This window comes from Leopardus geoffroyi, chromosome A2 (genome assembly GCF_018350155.1).
Source record: "Leopardus geoffroyi isolate Oge1 chromosome A2, O.geoffroyi_Oge1_pat1.0, whole genome shotgun sequence".
In the NCBI taxonomy this organism is placed as follows: domain Eukaryota; kingdom Metazoa; phylum Chordata; class Mammalia; order Carnivora; family Felidae; genus Leopardus; species Leopardus geoffroyi.
The window spans coordinates 25,759,184-25,781,151 of NC_059331.1; the positions used below are offsets into that span (position 1 = coordinate 25,759,184).

The following is a 21,968-nucleotide window of genomic DNA, read 5'->3' on the forward strand; positions in this document are numbered from 1 at the left end:
CTAATCAAGACCATGGTTACTAGCCTAGAAAACAGAACTAATAAACCAACACTCTTTAAAACAAGAAAATTGCTGTGACCTTTCCCCACCATAATAACTAACTAAGTTCTTACAACAGAAACCAAACACAATCCCAGGTCAAAATTATTGTCATTATATTTTGTCACTATTTTGGAAGTGATTTTTCCCTTTCAATATATGAGTTGAACACTACTATTTAATGAGTGCTTATCCTGTTCCAGGCACTGTTCTAAATGCTTTAGATATATTAACTCATTTGGTCTTCATGCTTCTCAAGTACATCCCATTATCATTTCTGTTTATGAAGAGGAAACCAAGGCATAAAAAGGTCATGTAAACACCCAATAAAATAAATCTCCTAAATGGCAGAGCAAGAATTTAAATCCAAGAAGTTTGACTCTGGAGCTGGTACTCCTGACCACTGCATCATACTGGCTCTTTCAAGTCAAGACCTAAAAAACACTCCTATTGATATGAAATATCCAGAGTATATAAATCCATACAGGAAGTAGACAGGTGGTTGCCTAGGACTGGTGGGGGGTGAAGTAGGTGGAAGGGAAATGGAGAATGGAGTTTCTTTCTGGGGGACAAAAGTTTTCTAGAATTGATCGTGGTGATAGTTGCACAACTCTATGGATATACTAAAAATCATTGAATTATACACTTTACGTGGGTGAATCATATCTCAATAAAACATTTTTAACGTGACTTTATTGCCAATTGGAGCAGAGATCAAAAGCTTCTTCACTCAAAAAAAAAAGTCCTTCTTTGGGGCACCTGGGTAGCTCAGTCGGTTGAGCATCCGACTTTAGCTCAGGTCATGATCTCATGGTCTGTGAGTTCGAGCCCCACGTTGGGCTCTGTGCTGACAGCTCAGTGCCTGGAGCCTGCTTTGGATTCTGTGTCTCCCTCTCTCTCTGCCCCTCCCCCAATCATGCTCTGTCTCTCTCTCTGTCAAAAATTAATAAACATTAAAAAAAAAAAAAAGTCCTTTTGGGCGCCTGGCTGGTTCAGTCTGCACAGTATGCAACTCTTGATGCTGGGAGTTGGGAGTTCAAGCCGCATGTTGGGTACAGAGTTTACTTAAATAAATAAACTTAAAAAAAAAAAAAGTAGAAAAAAAGTCCTTCTGAAAAACACCCTTCAGATCACACTTCTTTTTTTTTTTTTTTTTTTTTTTAATTTTTTTTTCAACGTTTATTTATTTTTGGGACAGAGAGAGACAGAGCATGAACGGGGGAGGGGCAGAGAGAGAGGGAGACACAGAATCGGAAACAGGGTCCAGGCTCCGAGCCATCAGCCCGGAGCCCGACGCGGGGCTCGAACTCACGGACCGCGAGATCGTGACCCGGCTGAAGTCGGACGCTTAACCGACTGCGCCACCCAGGCGCCCCCAGATCACACTTCTTGAACTCACCGGTCTCTGTGCCACACAGTTCATTCAAGTAAGGAGCCGGTTCTTTCAGTCATGGCTCTTCCTACATAAATGTCACATGGAATACCAAGAAGAGCTTTCCCTCCATATGGTCAACTAATCTTCAACAAAGTAGGAAAGACTGTACAACGGAAAAAAGACAGTCTCTTCAACAAATGGTGTTGGGAAAATTGGATGGTGACATGCAGAAGAATGAAGCTGGACCACTTTCTTACACCACACACAAAAATAAATTCTAAATGGATGAAAGACCTAAATATGAGACAGGAAACCATCAAAATCCTAGAGGAGAACACAGGCCGAAACCTCTTTGACCTTGGCTGGAAGCAGCGTAATAGACACGTTGCAGAAGGCAAGGGAAACAAAAGGAAACATGAACTACTGGACTTCATTAAGATAAAAAGCTTCTGCCCAGCAAAGGAAACAATCAACAAAACTAAAAGGCAGCCTACAGAAAAGATATTTGCAAATGACATATCTGATAAAGGATTAGTATCCAAAATCTACAAATAACTTATCAAACTCAACACCCCCCCCCAAAAAAAACCCAGTTAAGAAATGGGCAGAAGACATGAATAGATAGTTTCCCATAGGAGACATCCAGATGGCTAACAGACACATGAAAAGATGTTCAACATCACTCATTATCAGGGAAATACAAATCAAAACCATGATGAGATACCACCTCCCACCTGTCAGAATGGCTAAAATTAGCAACACAAGAAACAATAGGTGTTGGTGGGGATGTAGAGAAAGGGGAACTCTATTGCACTGTTGGTGGGAATGCAAACTGGTGCAGCCACTCAGGAGAACAGTATAGAAATTCCTCAAGAAACTAAAAATAGAACTACCCTACAATCCAGCAATTGCACTATTAGGTATTTAGCCAAAGGATACAAAAATACAGATTTGCAGAGAGAGTCCAAATGTCCATCAACTGATGAATGGATAAGGAAGATGTGATACACACACACACACACACACACACACACACACACACACACACACACTGGAATATTACTCAGCCATAAAAAATAATGAAATCTTGCCATTTGCAATGAAATGAATGGAGCTAGAACGTATTATGCTAAGCAAAATAAGTCAACCAGAGAAAGACAAATACTATATGATTTCACTCATATGTGGAATTTAAGAAACAAAAGAGATGAACATATGGGAAGTTGGGGGAAGAGAAGAGAAGGAAACAAACCACAAGAGACTCTTAATGATAGAGAACAAAGTATGGGTAGATGGAGGGAAGTGGGTAGGAAATGGGCTACATGGGTGATGGGCACTAAGGAGGGCACTTGTGATAAGCACTGGGTGTTGTATGTAAGTGATGAATCACTGAATTCTACTCCTGAAACCAATATTGCACCGTATTGTAACTAACTAAAATTTAAATGAAGAAAAAAAAAATACCTGGAAAAAAAAAAAAAAAGAACTCTCCTCCCATTTAAATTCTCAAGGGCATAGGGTATTTTCCAAGCCTCTTTCACATCTGCCAATCAAACCAAGACTGCAAAGCTAAACAGAGGACACCTTCTCGTACCAAAAATATCACTTAAAGATTCGAGATAAAAGCTTAAATACTATTCCCACAGGGAACAGACAACTTTAAAGATTATTTCTATGTTAGCACAAACACAGCTATAGAGTAGATCAGAATGCATAAGACTAAGATAAAACATGAGACTTCAAGAGCTAGGCTGGCTCTATGTAGTCACTCTCCCTGTGATTAAGAGCGGATGAGTTGGAGTTGCAGAGAAGCAGGACTTTAGACCAGAGCTTCTCAAAGTATAGTCCGCAGACTGATGCCAGTCCACAAACTCTTGTTACTAATCCATGACAAAATAAATATCCAACTTGAGAATAATTATTTAGAAAGTCTTACAGAAATCTGATACTGCCATAACAAATTTGGACTTTTGTTTTGCATTTCTTTCATTTTTCTCCCATTCATTTTTCTAAATATGCATTATATTGCATTTCATAAAAGCATGGTCCACAACAGATTGGAATTTTTTAAAAATCCAACTGGCCCTTCAATACAGATAGTGTGTGAAGTACTGCTCTCACCACTGGGAAGGGTAAAATACATGATAATGTCCCTGTTGTTTACAGAGAAGAAATATGTTGAGACAAATACTGTCTGCATATCTAATCCATCCAGATCAAGAATTAATCTTTCCAACGGCACCTGGGTGGCTCAGTGGGTTAAGTGTCCCAACTCTTGATTTCCGGCTCAGGTCACAATCTCATGATTGTGAGATCGAATCCTGCATCTGCTGGTGCTGTCTGCTGTCTCCCTCTCTCTCTGCCCCTCCCCTGCTCTCTCTCTCTCTCTCTCTCTCTCAAAAATAAACATTAAGAAAAAAAAAGAATTAATCTTTCCCTTGGATTCATCCTTATTTAAAACTCCCTCTACTAATAGTGAATTTTCACTCTGGACATATTTAAAATATAGTGATTATAGTCCTTGGGTACCCATCATAGCTTAAGCCTCAGAAACACCTACATCCAGATGATATTAATGGTAATCAACACAGAGAAAAAAAATCTGACAAATATTTATGAGAGAGAAGGCACACTTTAAATTTAGGCTCCTAAAGATAAAAGTCACTCAAATGGAACAAAAGAAACTGAAACCTAAAAACAAACTAAACAAAAAATTTTCTTCTAAAGTCACAGGATCTAAGGTATGTGTGGCTGTTAACTAACTTGGATTTAAATTTTATTATTATTAAATATAATTTATTGTCAAATTGGTTTCCATACAACACCCAGTGCTCATCCCAACAGGTGCCCTCCTCAATGCCCATCACCCACTTCCCCTCTCCCCCAGCCGTGACCAACCCTCAGTTTGTTCTCAGTATTTAAGAGTCTCTTATGGTTTGCCTCCTTCCCTCCCTCTCTGTAACTTTTTTTTCCCTTTCCCCTCACTCATGGTCTTTTGTTAAGTTTCTCAGGATCCACCTATGAGTGAAAACATACAGTATCTGTCTATCTCTGCCAGCCTTATTTCACTTAGCATAATACCCTCCAGTTCCATCCATGTTGCTACAAATGGCCAGATTTCATTCTTTCTCATTGCCAAGTAGTATTCCATTGTATATATAAACTACATCTTCTTTAACTTGGATTTAAATTTTATAAATAAGTAAATAAATCCAAGATGCTACCACTGAGCTTTTATATAAATTAATTTATTATTATAAATTAATATTATAAATTAATAAATATATACTTATATATTATCTATTTATATATTATATAAAATTATAAAAATATGTATAATATATATTATATACTTACATATTATATAAAATTATAAGAATATATATATGTATTTTATATATAACATATATATTTATGATGAATATATATAAATTAACAAATTAAAATAAAAACAAATTATAAATAATTAATTTATTTATATAAATATAAATTATATTTAATATAATTAAAAAATAAATGTATTAATATTGTCAAAAAATAAGGTATGTATGGATAGCAGCTGGAGGAAGTGGAGGAATGGCAAATCATTCCTTTGGGAATCCCAAAAGCACTCTTCTTTACCTATACACCCTTGATTCTGAATCTTGTTTCACTGTTTTTAAGTGTGCACGATGGAAACAAAACTTAGATTATGATTCTTTCCTAAAGACTGTTCTACTGTGCCTGGATTTCCTTCCAAAACAATAAAAGCTATTTTGAGAAAAATTCAAATCCATTTCAAAGTTAGCACAGCAATCCCAACTTGCATTTCATAAACATATAAGTGAAACAAATTGTTTGGATAATCACAACTGAGAATAGAACTCTCAAATACATAAAAACTCACAGCCTATTGCTATCTAGATTAATATTCATCTCTTAGGATGACAAGGTGTCTTCTTTTAAGACCTTTTGTCAATTTCACTTCTAAGTATCAACGGTACTTTAAATAAAACAAACCCTACTTCATTTGATGTGCAGCTTTTAAAAAAGGCATTACAAAACACCTGTAGGTCACTCAAGTGACTAAAATACTGAACAAATTCTGATATACATTTGAGTTTAACTTCTAACAAGACAGGGATACATGGAGTGACTGACTAAAAGAAAAACTATAATAAAAACTAAAAATAAAAAAGGCTATCCAAATTATCTTCTTAGCCTTGAAACTCATGCAGAAAGGTGAAAAAGAGAGCCATGAAAACCAGCTATAATCTCAAAAGGAAGAGTGTGCAGTGTAATGCACCAGGACTCCAATAACAACAAGTCAGTTTATCCTGTAATGCAGCTTACCCTGAGACCTGGAAGTCCAATCCAACACTCACTACATTCAGAACTGCATGTGTAGACTTTGTAAGGAAAATGTTAACTGAAATGAGGAAAAATCCTATAAGACCCCTCTATCATTTATTTCATTAATGGACAAACATACTAAGAAATTCCAATAATTCCAAGTTAGAACAAAAGTCCTACTGGGATTTCTCAAAAGCATTTTCTTTTAACCAAGATACCATTTCTTTTTTATACAATTCATGAAGGCTGACTTGCAAATGTATAGGAAAGAACTCTGGAAAGTTCTTTACAAGGAAAGGAGAAAATGCTTTTACAAATTAAAATGTCAAATCTCCCAAATCAGATTAACTAAACTAAATTAAAAGGATATTAGAAGTAACCACTAAAGGAAAGGGAATAATGGAGTGCCTTTGCTTCATAGGGTTCTAACTGTGTGTGGTCTAAGATGTTGAATGTCCTGGTCACAACAAGTCTGAAAAGCTGTTTTGAAAGTGAAACAAAAGAGGCAACCTGAAAAATTTCAACAATTAGGACCACACAAAGGGAGAGTTTGAAAGAGACCAGTAAAACCAAATTTAATAATAATAGCAAACACTTATATGTGTTTACTATACACCAGACACTATTCCAAGTCTTTACATATATTATTAACTCACACAAACTATTACAAGTAATTGATGGCCATGCTTCATAACCAGATTCACTCTATTGTATTTTTTTTTTAAGTCACTGCTTTTACAGTTCTTGGTAAGCTTTCAAATCCCAAACTGAAAGTAAACTACTTACTATAAATCCCCAAACATACCAACGTTGCTGGTTTTCACTCTCTTCACTATTTCAACGGTTTATTGCTCCTTGATGTTTTACCTCATTACAACATAACAGTTATTTTATTTTTTATAATTTTTAAAAAAAATTTTTTAATGCTTATTTATTTTCAAGACAGGGAGAGACAGAGAATGAACGGGGGAGGGTCAGAGAGAGAGAGAGGAAGACACAGAATCCAAAACAGGCTCCAGGCTCTGAGCTGTCAGCACAGAGCCCGACGCGGGGCTCGGGGCTCGAACTCAAGGGCCGCGAGATCATGACCTGAGCTGAAGTCAGACGCCCAACCGACTGAGCCACCCAGGCGCCCCCATAACAGTTATTTTAAAAATTGAACCAACTAAAATCAAAAAAGACATGGCTGGCATCGCAAAACTAAGAATCACAATCACTGACTTGCTAGGCTGAAACTGAGTTTGCATTCTAAAATTCTATTTCAATTCATTTTCATATATTAAGAGTATAATCAATATTCTTAGTATAAAATTCAACAAAAACACCACATGAAAAATAATTACCTGAATTTGAATCTGGAAAAGACAAATAGCAAATATTGGTTTTCTGAAAAAGAAAACAAAAGCTATATATGTTGATACACATACACCAATAAAAACAAACAGAAACACCATAGTAGACTATACAGAGCAACATTGTTACTTACTTCCTTATCAGTAAGTTTGGAATGTTGAGGATAAATTACCTGGAAGAAAAAGAATTAAATTTTGTTAGACAAATATATTGAGTGTATATTATAAACATTAGCGGGTACTTCTATTACTAGTTGGCTATGGGCAAATAGTTTTAAGACATAGTTCACAAGGGGCACCTGGGTGGCTCAGTTGGTTAAGCGTCCAAACCTTGATTTTGGCTCAGGTCATGATCTCACACTTCATGAGATCAAGCGTCTCACATCGGGCTCTGTGCTGAAAATGCAAAGAGGGATTCTCTCTTGCCCTCTTTTTGCCCCTCTTCTGCTTGCTCCCACTCTCTCTCTCAAAATAAATAAATAAACATTAAAGAAATAGTTCACAAACTCCAAAAATGAAACATGAAAGAAGCTTGGGAGAATTGAGTAGGATTTACACTAGGGAAAAAAAAAAGTTCTGAGTCAAAGTTATCTCTAACAGATTGGTGAAGTCTTGGGTTATCAAGAATAATTTAGGGGCAACTGGATGGCTCAGTTGGTTAAGTGTCTGACTTGAGCTCAGGTCATGATGTCACAGTTCGTGAGTTCGAGTCCCGCGTCGGGTTCTGTGCTGACAGCTTAGAGCCTGGAGCCTGCTTTGGATTCTGTGTCTCCCTCTCCCTCTGCTCCTCCTATACTCATGCTCTGTCTCTCTCGCTCTCAAAAATAAATAAACATTAAAATTTTTTTTTTAAAAAAAAGAAGAATTTACCAACTGAATTACTAATAACTCAAAGCTTACTGAGTCTTTTTTTGGAAGCCTAAAATCTAAAAAGAATTGGATCTATCAGCTGGTAACAACTTCAAGAAGTAATGATTTTCAATCAATTCCAAGAAGTACTGCAAATCACCAGATACCAAAGAAAAATGAAAGGAGAAAATAATTATCCATAGTTTAAGAAATCTCAAAGACCATCTCTCACCATAAAGTCTATCCTGATTTCCTTCAATCCCTTTAAATAATCATTGCATTTCTTAGGATAGGTCAGTTTAGTGTCTGCAGTGATCACAGCCACCTTCTGAGGGAAACTCCTGCCCTATACCCACTGCAAAGAAAGCAATAAGCACTAGTGAACACTAGATCCAAGAACAACTCTACAGGCCAATCAACTGCCTAGATGTGGCTGGGTGTGAAAATTCTGCCCAAAAGAATACCAGTGCTCAAGTGGGCCTATTCAGACTCTCTTGGGAATGTGAAGAAGAGATGAGATTAGGAGCAGCAGGTTAGCTAGTGGCTGATAACAAAAAGAAGAGAAAACAACACAGAGTAAATTATGTTAATGTTGGGCTGCTAATGTGGGGATCCAAGACTTCCCACTTCTGGAAGAATTCATGAATTCTTCCATTCCCCAGCTGCCGCCCAAAAGCCTAAAAATCTTCCATTTCCAGATAAAACATCCATTTCCAGATATCACATTATAAACCATATTAAAGTGGTTTCACATATTTACTTCACTGATTTAGTTCTCACAGTAACAGACAAGCCCAGTATCCCCACTGTAGATATAAGAAAACTAAGGTAAGAAAAAAGATGGGGAGAACCAGTATTTTATGAGTATCTTCCAGAGTTTTTAATTTTCACAATAATTCTGTCAATTCTGCCTATCTTTACAGAAGAAGAGACAAGTTCATAGCAGTTAAAATAACTTCTAAAATTTACTTGTTTACTAAGTGCCAGAGGTAGGGGCTGAATTTAGGCCTGTCTGATTCCAAAGTACACAAGCCACCATTCCTCACTCCATGCCTAGAAGCGATTGTTGTATGCAATCACAGCCCTCTTTCCCCCCTAGCAAGAATGTGGCATATAATCCTTCTCAATCCAGGGTTAAGGGAAGGGTCTAGAGAGCTGGTATACTACATGAAAACCACGCACCATTCCTGGATAGAGAATGATACCAAAGCCAATATTTCTCTCTACATACTCTGCTTTGTATCCCACAATTTGACCAATCTGATTTAACCCCTGTCTCCGTAATTCATGAAGGCAAGAAACTGGTCTGTTTTGTTCACAACTCTATCTTTACACCTAGAACAGTCTCTGCTGCATAGTAAACACTAAAAATATATTTCTTCAACCAGTGGATATACCTTCAAATTAGTTCCATCCAACAACCTAGTATTTAATTTGTACTTCTTTTTTATGCATACATAGATCTCCCTTGCTTAACCCTGAAACCATTTTGCTCGTTACTTTTAAAGCAGAAATGGCAAACTTATAACCAAGTTAGCCCTATTTTATGAAAATCTCATTACATATAAATTATACCAGAGTTATCATACTGGTAAATTTAGTGGTCCATAATAGCTTTATCTTAGACTTTAAACTCAGTTTTATGTGAGTGCCCTTCAGATTTTTATTTCCTGCAATTAAAATATAAATGCAAAAGCAAATATACATAGTGGTTTCTTAGGACTTTGGTTTCCTATGGTTTAAAACACCATCATGACAATATAGAAAAAAATGTTGGTATGTTTTACCCATATAAATGACTACCTTAAATATACATGTGTGTATATATCTCTGTGTGTGTATGTGTATTTCAGGGGCTTATGTATGCTATATATATTTAAGTAAACTAAAAAGATGTAAGAACTACATAACCTATCAAGTGTACCTTTTAAAAACTCTGACTGTACTAGTCAAATATTCTAGAATTTCATTTTAATGTATTCTGTTACGACTACCCAGTGTTATATCATATTGGAATAGATATGATATTCAAAAAAAATAATGCATGTTTATATGCTGTAGGTATCCAATGTCTACTATGTACTTAAGATCAAAATATAGAAAAAAATTTAATTTTAAAACCTCAATTAAATTCCATAAAAATCAAGAAAAGTAACCATTGCCAAGTATCTCAAACTGCACTAATTGCCACAGTTACTAGATTATCCTTGTACATACTTTATCTTGTAAAAAAAAAAAAAAAAAAGTATAAATATAAGCTTGGGCAATCACTGTTAGTCAGTTAGCTCCTGATAACTATACAGGCATTAATCAACTGTGGATTGGCCCCAGTACCTGGAGACGCCTCTCTCTTGAAGTTTCCTCTCTCCACAGCTCAAGTCCAGGCATCTCTGTCCCCCAGACCACTGGCATTCCTGGGAGGCATCAAAGGGGGACAGAGAGCATCAGCTAATGTCACCCTGGTTCTGTTACCTATGTTAAGATCTTCCATGTTATAAGAAATAAGGGAGAGGTGGCCAGGTAATAAGCCAAGAAAAACATAAATTTTATTTGATATAATTACTAAGGCCTAAAAATGATGGTATAGCATAAATATTTCACATCATGATGTAATAGGAAAAATGCACCCCAGAAAAAGTATTAATATATATACTGGAAAATAGTATTACAAAACGTTTTAAATCAGGTTATTCTCTTCAAAGGTATATCTATCTGCCACTTGCCCCTGCACACCCTAATGGGGATGACATTCCCATATCAGTGTGGGAGTAATTATGGTCCCAGGAGAAAGAAAATTAGGAACACCAGTTAACTTATTGCTAGTAACACTTGGACATGGGAAAAATTCATGCCTGCCATGAATCTCAGTGATCTGTGAACAGGCGTCTGCCTGTTGCCATGTCACTCAGTATCTATTTCCATTTCATAATCCTACCTAGCATCTCAGGCCTGGTAGAGATTACATCCTAGGCCATCCCAGGCCTGCCTTGACCTCCTACATAAACATTAATTCACATACAAACATCACCAAAACCTTAAAAAGAGGATCAATTCTAAACTCAGTAAGAGTTATGTCTTCAGGGGCACCTGGGTGGCTCAGTCGGTTGAGTGTCCGACTTCGGCTCAGGTCATGACCTCACGGTTTGTGGGTTCAAGTCCCGCATTGGGCTCTGTGCTGACAGCTCAGAGCCTGGAGCCTGCTTCAGATTCTGTGTCTCCCTCTCTCTCTGCCCCTCCCCTGCTCATGCTCTTTGTCTCTCTGTCAAAAATAAATAAACATTAAAAAAAAAAAAAAGTTATGTCTTCAGAGGCACCTGACTGGCTCGGATGGTGGAGCATGTAACTCTTGATCTCGGGGTTGTAAGTATGAGCCCTGCGTTGGGTGCAGAGATTATGTAAAATAAAATCTTTAAAAAAAATTATGTCTTCAATATTAGACACTAACATTTATTCAAAACCGAAATGGAAACTGCTTACAGGCAAAAAACAAGTCTACCTTTTTCACGTAATTTTTAAAAACTGGCTGGAAAATAGTTTAAGATCTATTAAATACTATATAATGTCTCCTTTAAAAGGCCTTTTAATGTGAAAAAATAAAGCAATGACACCTCAGTAGCAGTGAGTACACCTAACACCGAGATGTTGATTGTTAAATACTATTCTGCAATAAAAAGAATCAGGGCTTCTTAGGGAGGTAGCTGATTACAGGGCTAGCACAGGAAAAACGCAAGATGAGCATGGAGCATCTTGTGATGCCAGAAAGGAAGTGCTCAAAAGAAGGGTAGAGGTGGGGGGGCATGTCTAAAGGACATAGGAGCCAACCTAAAAAGGCACCAATGCTCAAATTTGTAATGATTTGGTTAATAAAGTAAATAATGATAGTACTAGATTATAACCCAAATAATAAGTATCCTTGAGTTCCCATTGATTAGATAGGTAGATGGATGAGCAAGAAGGGACAACTTTTCCTTATAAAAGAATTCTAACTAATAAATACAGAAGGAGTGAGGAAAATGAAAAATCACTATTAGAACGCCAGAATAATTGCTGCAGGTAAGATACACTTATGGATGCTAAATTAGCAGGCAAAGTATGGAAAACAAGATACTGCACAGTCTCAGTCTCTAACAAAATAAACACTTACTTATTAATTACAAAGAGAAAAATAGTAACTTTATAGTGGATTAGCCTGGGAGACATCATCTTAACCAAGTGATCAAGGTTTAAATCACCAATAATGCGACATTTTAATTTTAACATCCTGTACTCCCTAATATGATGTACTGAGAAGGATGCGTCATATCTGGGGTATTCTTCCCAGTAATTCATAACCTCAGACTAATTATGATAACACACCAGAAAAAACAAAATTGAAAGGCATACTACAAAATATATGAACAGTATTCTTCCAAAGTATCAAGGACATGAAATACAAGAAAAGATTGAGGAACTTCCACAGATTGAAGAGGACTATGGAGATATGATATCTACATGCAACGTAGAAACTGGATTGGATCTTGAAACAGAAAAAGCACATTAGTAGAAAAACTGGTGAATCCCAATAAACTCTGTGGTCTAGTAAATAGTATCATACCAATATCTATTCTTGTTTTGGATTATTGTACTATGTTTATGTAAAATGTTAACTTTTGACAAAGCTAAATGAATGACTTTTGTAACTATGTAAGCCAAAAAATGTATCAAAATAAGGTTAAAAAAGTAACATCTCTACTTCATATCATATATAAAAAGTAACCCAAAGTGGACTAAAGACCTAAGTGTAAAAGTTAAAACTACAAGTCTTTTTTTTTTTTTTTAATGTTTATTTATTTTGAAAGTTCACAGGAGTGGGGGAGTGGCACAGAGGAGGAGAGAATCCAAAGCAGGCTCCACACCTTCAGCTCGACGACATGGGGCTTGATCTAACAAACCATGAGATTATGACCTGAGCTGAAACCAAGAGTCAGATGCTTAACCGACTGAGCCACCCAAGCACCCAAAAACTACAAAAGTCTTAGAAGAACACATAGGAATAAATCTTTATGACTGTGCATTAGCCAATGGTTTCTCAGATATAACAAAAGCATAAGCAACCAAAGAAACATAAAGTGGACTTCATCCAAATTTAAAACTTTTGTGCTTCAGGGCACCTGGGTGGCTCAGTCAGTTAAGCATCCAACACTTGATTTTGGCTCAGGTCACAATTTCACAGTCATGAGACTGAGCCCTATAATGGGCTCCGTGCTGGGTGTGGAGCCTGCTTAAGATTCTTTCTTTCAATCTCTCCCTCTGCCCCTCTCCCTCTCACATGCATGTGCTCTCTCTAAATGAATGAATGAATGAATGAATGAATAAAAATAGAGAACTAAAACATAAAAAACAAAACAAAAACTAAAAAACTTTTGTGCTTCAAAGAACACTACCAAGAAAGTGAAGACAACCCACAAAATGGAAGGAACTACTTGCAAACATGTATCTGATAAGAGTCTAATATACAGACTATATAAAGAATTCTTACAATTCAACAAAAAAGTCAAATAACCCAATTTTTTAAATGGATAAATGATCTAATTAGATATTTCTCCAAAAAGATATACAAATGGCCAATAAGCACATAAAAGGCCACTCGACACCGTTAGTCATCAGGGAAATGCAAATAAAATTAAAATAAGATACTACCTCAAATCCACTAGGATGGTTGTAATCACAGACAGACAGTAACAAGTGCTTACAAGATATGGAGAAATTAGAACCCTCACACATTACTAATGGAAATGTGAAAATACAGTCACCCTGGAAAACAGCTTAGTAGTTTCTCAAAAAAGTAAACATAGAGAGTTACTTTATGACACAGCAATTTCACTTCACTCCAAGACAAGTGAAAGCATATGTTCATACAAAAACTTACAAGTGAATATTCATAGCAGCATTATTTATAATAGCCAAAACTGGAAAAAAATCCAAATTTCCATTGAATGATGAATGGATAAACCAAATGTTATATTTCCATATACTGATATAAAATTCAAAAAATGATAGAAAGTTCAGCCATAAAAGGAATGAAATACTGATATATACTACAACATGGATGAACCTTGAAAAAATTATACTAAGTGAAAGAAGCCAGACAAAAAATGCCATAGGTTGTGATTCCATGCATATGGAATGTACAGAATAGGAGAATCCAGAGAGACAGAAAGTAGATTAGTGGTTGCCAGGGTCTGGGGTGGGGGGGGGGGGGGGGGGAGTGGCAATAGATCATGACTGAAAGAGGACATAAGGGAAATTTCTGGGGCAGTGATAATATTTCTATTTCTTGATCTCTATGGTAGTGAATGGTATGCTCACTTAATGTAAATTCACAGAACTTAGGATTTATATGCTTTCCTACATGTATGTTATACTGCAATAAAAAATGTTTACTTATTTTAAAAAGTAGACAAAATGGCCTGACATCACAGTATCAGAACAGGATGGACCTAAGTCTAAGATTCCAGCTCATTCAAGACCTAAACTATGCTACTGGAAATGTGATCAGTTTGCCCATGGAACAGACAGTGAAGCATTTCTCTCTAATAAGAGTAAAGTTAGATACAATTGTTCATGTTTCACATCATTCATCACCAAGTACTTGTGAATGGACTAGATGGCATGGGAACATCCCAGATAATCTCCATATTGAAATTATACAATTTCATAACAGAACCAGAGCTTAGTAACACTGAAGAAGCCTCTGTAAAATCTGGGAGCCTAAGCTCAGGAGGCCACTAAAGCTTTAACTCTCAAACCAGAGACCTACATCAAGCTACTATGAAGTGCTACAAGTTCACAAGGAAATGTACAGGCCATTATTGGTACCTGAAAACCATCCTATTATAACCCTCACTGTTTAATGGCCTACTATCCATGATACACTGTAAGCTAGTTGAGGGAGGGTTGATCAAGGTTTTATCTCCAGAACACAATGGTATCTGGATGTGGTAGTTGCCCAATATCTGATGAATAGACAGTTCAATGAGACGGTCCAGCAACATACAATTAAACGTAACACCCATTTTTATTAAAACAGTAAACTTGCTGAGGATCAAATACTGAGGTTATGGAACACCCAGTTTAAGAGGGAAAGAAAGGAAACAACCCTTCGCACAACTGCCTTTCGCTCTTCTCACAAAAATAAACAAGAAACTTTGCTAGGATAAAGTAAACTATGGTGACTACTTCTGGCTCCACCTTGCTAAGGCATAAAGGGGAATAACTCAAAAAAGCAGAAGTGAAAAAGAAAGGGGAGTCAATTATTTCACTGCTTTTAAAAAAAAATGACATAGAAGTTTGCCTTCACTCCAGAGCAGAGCTTTATCTTCAATGTGTTTTTTTAAAAATTTGGTGCAGGGGGCACCTGGGTGGCTCAGTCGGCTGAGCGTCCAACTTCAGCTCAGGTCATGATCTCGCGGTTTGTGAGTTCAAGAATTTGAGCCTCACATCAGGTTTGCTGCTATCAGTGCAGAGCCCACTTCAGATCTTTTGTCCCCCTCTCTCTGACCCACCCCTATTTGCGCTCTCTCAAAAGTAAATAAACATTTTTTTTAATCTTTAAGAAAAGATTGGGGTTCCTGGGTGGCTCAGTCAGTTGAGCAATTAACTCTTTATTTCAGCTCAGGTCATGATCTCACAGTTCATGAATTGAAGCCACACATTGGGCTCTGGACTGATGGTGCAGAGCCTGCTTGGGATTCTGTCTCTCCTCTCTGCCCCTTCCCAGCTTGTGCTCCCATGCATGCATGCACTCTCTCTCTCTCTCAAAATAATAAACTTAATTTACAAAATTAAAAAAAAAAAGAGTTGCATGCTCTTCAACTAAGCCAGCCTGGTGCCCCCCTACAAAGTGCTTTAAATACTTGTGATACACATCCAAAACCATGAGGTTTTCTTTTTTAAATCAATTTAAGGCAAAATAAGAGGTGTGAGAGAACAGCCAAAAACAGTCCTACACTGATTATTGAATATGCAAGGACACTAACTATAAAAAGGGATCAACATTTGGGCATGCATTAAATGACAGGCATTAATTCTTACATGCATTATCTCTCTTCGTATTTCCAACAACACTCTTGGATATTATTTTTCCACTTAAATTGAAGAAACTGGCCAAAAATCAGACAACTAGCAGATGTTCAAAACCCCAAAGCTTGTGCTCTTTTCACTAGTTTAAAATTGTCCAGAGAGTTCATAGGTAAAGCCTTCAATGGGGGAAAACCACCAAGGATGCCTCAATTCTTATAAAATCAGAAACTAGAGAGCTTGAGGAAGTGACTTCAAATAATAGAAATGCAACTTCCTAGGACATTCTAGAAGTTCACATGAGTTAAAGGCTCTCAAAAATGCAAAACATCTCTAAGATGTATGTACAGGCAATACGTGGCTTTCTACAGTGTGAAGAAAAAAGAAACTACTAAATATCCAAATTAAGGAAAATGGTTAAATAAATTATGGTTCATAAAATTGTATTTATGAAGAGTCTTTAATGATCTGGCAAATCGTGTATGAGAATGTTTATCAATAAAAGCAGACTCTTGCAGTAGACCTGTTTGGGGGACTGCTGTCCAGCCCATGATTTGGAAATTGTCCCCTCCTCCTTTTACAAACATGAGCCTAAGTGGTCACTACTGTTACAGAAACCCTGTCTCCTAACACAGCTGACTGAACAAAAGGGAGCATCTGACCCATGCTGAGCCAATCAGATACTCCGTATTTGTATTAAGCTTCAGTCTGGTTCCAGAATACAAAAGTAGAGTTTGGCCAAAATCAGAACTACAATAGTCCAAAGTCAAGAGAAATGGGGGAGCAGAAACTGAGACCCTTGCAGGAGAAACCAGCCTCAGCACGGAAAATGGAACAGAATTGCAAAGAGAAGCAGAGACAAAAGACCACACAGCTCCCAAGAAACAAAGACAAAAAAGCCTAGGGCTTCCCAGATCCCAGGAGGTTCGTTCCCCTTCCAGCAACTGGGTTCCAAGAGACTCCTTACAATCATTTTTCTTAAACTTTTTTGAGAGTTTCTGTTCCTAACAAATTAATTCTTGACAGATATGAAATTATGTAAAGAAGAAAAAGCATTAACAAAAATGTCAAATATTAATAGCACTTGTTTCTCAATATAATTATGAGTGATGCTTCTAGTGTTCATAATTTTCTTTCTTGCCAAGTTTTCAACAATGAGCATATTATTATTCAATCAGGGAAAAATTCTGAATAAATGAGGCAATTCTGGATTCAGATAATTAAGGCTTTACTACATAATCAGGTAATTTCAGAGCTAGAAGTGATATAAAGTATATAAAATCCAGAGGATTTCAAACCTTGTTCCAGAGGACATTGGGATTCTGTGATGTTTCAGGGCCACTTCAAAGGAAAAGGAAGAAGCTGAGCATACCTCCTATAGTCAACACATTTTACAGTCTCTTTCAAACTTACAAGATACCCTTCCCTGTCCCCTTTACTTGAGAATAGGACCAAACAGACATTTTATGCAACATGGACCACTCCCCTAACCACACAGGTCTTCAGCTCATTGTTTGCCCCAAACCAGGCCTGAGTACATTCCTCTGGTGTGTCTCATTAAAGTGGCTGAAAAGCACAACTTGTCCACCATAAAGATTATAGAAGCAGAGGATAGAAGTTGCAGGGAGCATTATCCCAAATATGGGATTTATGAACAAATCCCATAAAACAAGAGCATAAGTCAGAGGCTTCCCAGTTCCAGGCTCAGCCATTTCATGAAGCCCCACTAGGTTTGTACCTTGGAGACGTTGGAAAATCTGTTGCCTTACAGCAAGTTCCTTTTCTGCTTGAGCTATAGCTTAGTTTCTGCTGTCTGCAACCAAATATACACAACATAGGCCCCATCTCAACCAAGTCAGCCACTGAGGTCCTATATTAGACTTTTATTTATACAGGGAAAAAAGTTTCCCTGCTTTAAAATAAAAGTACTGATTCTACTTCCTCAACTTCATATTACTACTGAGAAAATTAAGGTTCAAAGGCCTCATGTTTACAATCAAGTTAAGGATTCTCTCCATTGAAAATTAAAAAGGTGGGGGGGGGGGATACTTGGGTGGCTCAGTCAGTTAAGCATCAGACTCTTGCTTTCTGCTGAGGTCATGATCTCACAGTTTGTGAGATCAAGCCCTGTGTCAGGTTCTGCATGGTTGGCATGGAGCCTGCTTGGGATTCTCTCTCTCTCTCCCTCCCTCTCCCCCACTCTCTCTCTGAAAATAAACATTAAAAAAAAAAAAAAAAAGGATTTCAATACTTCCCAAATACACACTGACATAGGTCTGAGTCATAGGTACTGTTCCAAATGTTTCACCAACATTATCTAATTATCACAGCAATGCCATGATGCAGATTGTTAACAGAGAAGTGTAAGGCAAGCTAATATGCCCCAAATCGCAGACTCAAACCTAGGTAGTCCAGCTCTGGAGTCTGAGTCCTTGATCGATGTCCTCTATATGTTGTCTCTTTGTTAAGGATTTAAGCTTAACTAAGTGGCACTGTTTATGCATTTGTAAATGGTACTTTCTGTCATGGCACAACAGATTCTTACATCTCTTTCAACTGTACAATTCAAAGACGGTGATGTCACAGGTTGCTTCTAGGACTAAGTTTTTACCTATTCTTTTTTTACCTACTCTTTAATTGATTTCCCTTTTGAGTCTTCATGGTTGTGCATCATAGGAATTATGGCTGGAACTACTATATTCACTTCTCCAACATGATTCTACGTTCACTTTCTTGTCCTATTTTTGGCCTGGATATGGTCATAATACACAAGTGAACTACATTTCTCAACTATTTCATTATATTCATTACTAATTTGTGTTCCTTTTTCTTCTTTTACAAGTGGCAAGGTGCAATATTCTACATTTCTTAAGAAAACAAAACAAAATTAAGTTGTGTTGCAATTCATTTAATGTATTTATCTTTCTTTGGATCCTTTATTAGAGAATCTTCCTCACCCTCATCCTATGCCTTCTAAAATCAGTGATTCTTGGGGCACCTGGATGGCTCAGTCAGTTAAGCGTCCAACTTTGGCTCTCATCATGATCTTGTGGTTCGTGAGTTTGAGCTCTGCGTCAGGCTCTGTGCCGACAACTCAAGAGCCTGGAGCCTGCTTCGGATTGTGTGTGTCTCTCTCTCCCTCCCACTCCCCCACTCGCACTCTCTCTCTCTCTCTCTCTCTCTCTCTCTCTCTCTCCCTCTCTGTCAAAAATAAACATTAAAAACGTTTTTTTATAAAATGAGTGATTCTTAATCTGGGGACAATGAAATAGAAGATCCACAGATGACCCCCAGATAGTCCACAGAAGCATATACCTAATTTTGTATCAGTAAGCATTTTTGTAATGGAGTTCATATTTTTTTTAATTTAAAAAAATTTTTTAATGTTCATTTATTTTTGAGATAGAGACAGAGCATGAATGAGGGAGGGTCAGAGAGAGAGCAGAATCTGAAGCAGGCTCCAGGCTCCGAGCTGTCAGCACAGAGCCCGACATGGGGCTCGAACCCACAGACTGTGAGATCATGACCTGAGCTGAAGTCAGATGCTTAACCGACTGAGCCACCCAGGCGCCCCTGGAGTTCATATTTTTTAAAAGGTCCAGGATGCAAAAAAAGAACCATTGTCCTAAAGAAAACTCTGTTGAGTAGCATATCCCATTGGAAATGAAATTCAAAATAAGTCCTTTAATTCACATTTTTGTAGCACCTCAATTACGCTAAATGTTGCTTATTTGGTCAAAAAAAATCCTTAAAAATAATGTCCCAAATGACGAGAGTCCAGAAGGATCTCATTTAGCTATTTTAAAATGCAATCAACTATAACAACCCAATCCTACACTTTCTGGTTAAATTGTATTTTGCTACACATACAACTTCAGGTTAACATGTCAATGTAAACAATAGGTGACTTCTAAATCTCTGAAGTCTTTGGAAACTGTTGTTTCTGTCATAGTAAAATACAGAATTGCTCATGTATCCGCTCATTCTATCAACAAGTATGTATGGAACACCACTATGTGCCAGGCATTTGGCCCTATCTCCTGCTGTGATTAATTCTTGGTTCCCCTCTAAATTGTAGTCTAAACCTACAAATACAGGTTGAAGCATTTGGTTCGTATCTGGATGCCCAGCAACCAGCATAATGCCTAGATCTTAGCGGAAACTTAATGTGTGTATTGAACTGTGTAATGATAAAACAGAGAAGATAGGTTGAATACAAAAGCAGTAGCTTTGCTTTAAGAAAAACCTCCCTGGCCAATTTTCATAGCCAACTCATGCCACTAAAGTCTGAATGAGATGTTTTCTTAAAATCTGCCATCGTCACCAAAACAAACAGACAAAATTTTTCTAAACATACCTCCTTCTGATAACGTTTTCCTTGTACACAAAGACAAGCAATGTCTTATGCTACAAAAGGGATCCTAAACAATGTCAAGAATAAATAACACTGGAAGGCCTTTCAATAAGGTGACATATAAATGGAAAACTTGACAGATTCACAAGCAAAGGATTTTCCCTATGTTCATCTTGATAGTAGCTTTCAAGCCAACTGTTTCAGAAGCAACATCAAGAAAGAACAGTAAAGGGGAAAAAAAAAACACAAATAATAGAAATGAGGAACAAAAGGGGGAAATGGAGAAAATCCTGCTGAAATAAGCATTTCGGCTCAAGTTGGGTGGTCTAAAGTAACTATAAGAGTTACTGGCAATGACCGAAACGTCTAGGAGTCTAAAAAAAGTTGGCTGTGTGAGGTTTGGCTATTATAGTTCACCCTATGTCAGGGGCATTGTTCGTTTCTTCAAAAAGTCGCCAACATCCTGCCTGCAGCCTTCTCGGGGTGCCGCTACCCATTTTAGTCACTCCTGTGACACCGGGTTAAAAACACAAACAAACAAAAACGAACCTCAGCAAGTATTTAGGAGGGGCCTAGAAAGAACTTTTCACCCCTAGCCGCAGCCCACGATCCTCCCACGGGAACTGCCAATGGACCGCAGCCCGGCCGACCGGCGGAGGGACGGCCAGCCACGCCCGGATGCGCGGCGGCCGGGGTCCAGACCCGTCGGCCCGTGGGCCACACGCCCTGCTGGAGCGGCCTGGGAGCAGGAACCCGAACGAGGCGCGGGGGCAAGGTGCGGCCGGGCCTCACCTCCACGGCTTGGCCCAGCTCCAGGTCGAAGCCCACCACACACACGCAGTGCAGCCAGGCCGAGAAGCCGTCCCAGCGCAGCAGGCCCCGGCCGCGGCCCTCATCTTCTTCATCGTCCTCCGGCGCGCCTCCCGTCGCCAGCACGGCCGGCGCCCCGCGCTCCTCGGCCGCCTCCACGGCCTCGTCCAACGGCCCGCGGGAGCTGGGCCCCGAGGCTGCCAGGCCCCGAAGAGCCATCCGCCGCCCCCTTGCTGTTCGCGCCGCCTCCACTGCGGACCGCGCAGCAGAGCGCGCCCAGCCCCGCGCAGGCGCAGCCGCCGCTACCGCAGCGGCGGAGGACGGGCTCGGCCGGGGCGGGGCCATGGCCCACGTGACCCTGGGAGCTGGGCTCGGAGCTGGTTCTCCCTTGCCACCGCGCAGACGTGGAGTCGTAGTGCTTAGCTGGAATTGTGAATACCGCCCTGGCATTCTTGCCTTAAAGCTCTTCAAGAGTACTTTATGAATCCTGACACTCTTCTTCGCAGTTCAACGATCTGGGGAGGAATTATGCTTGGCATGACAAGGTTCATAACTATAAGGTATTATTAAAATTATTACACATAATGATTACGGTGGCTAGCATTTACTGAACACTTACTCTGTGCCAGTTGATGTGCCAGCAAGTACTTTACAAACATTACTCCATTGAATCTTCACATCATGACTAGTAGGTAGACTTCATTATTTATTTCTTTTCACAAATAAGGAAATTGAGATTCTGAGAAGTTACATGACTAGACCAACAAGTATTACTACAACTCAAATGCCGGCTTTCAGT

General features: G+C 38.4%; 1 protein-coding gene across 5 annotated transcripts in view; it reads right to left on the reverse strand.

Annotated features, from left to right (window-relative positions):
• Window positions 1–21,471, reverse strand: part of DENND6A (DENN domain containing 6A) — a 66,089-nt gene extending 44,618 nt beyond the window's left edge. Inside the window, exons 1-4 of one of the 5 annotated variants that reach the window (XM_045493298.1) lie at window positions 21,152–21,263; window positions 10,282–10,361; window positions 7,233–7,271; window positions 7,090–7,132 (exon numbers count right to left, since the gene is read on the reverse strand). In XM_045493298.1, the coding sequence (XP_045349254.1) occupies window positions 7,090–7,132; window positions 7,233–7,271; window positions 10,282–10,359 (160 nt within the window). In that variant the 5' untranslated portion in view covers window positions 10,360–10,361; window positions 21,152–21,263. Of the gene's footprint in view, window positions 1–7,089; window positions 7,133–7,232; window positions 7,272–10,281; window positions 10,362–21,151 lie in introns of all 5 variants that reach the window. The other 4 variants (XM_045493294.1, XM_045493295.1, XM_045493296.1 and 1 more) reach the window with 4 other exon arrangements.
• Window positions 21,472–21,968: the final 497 nt, after the last annotated feature.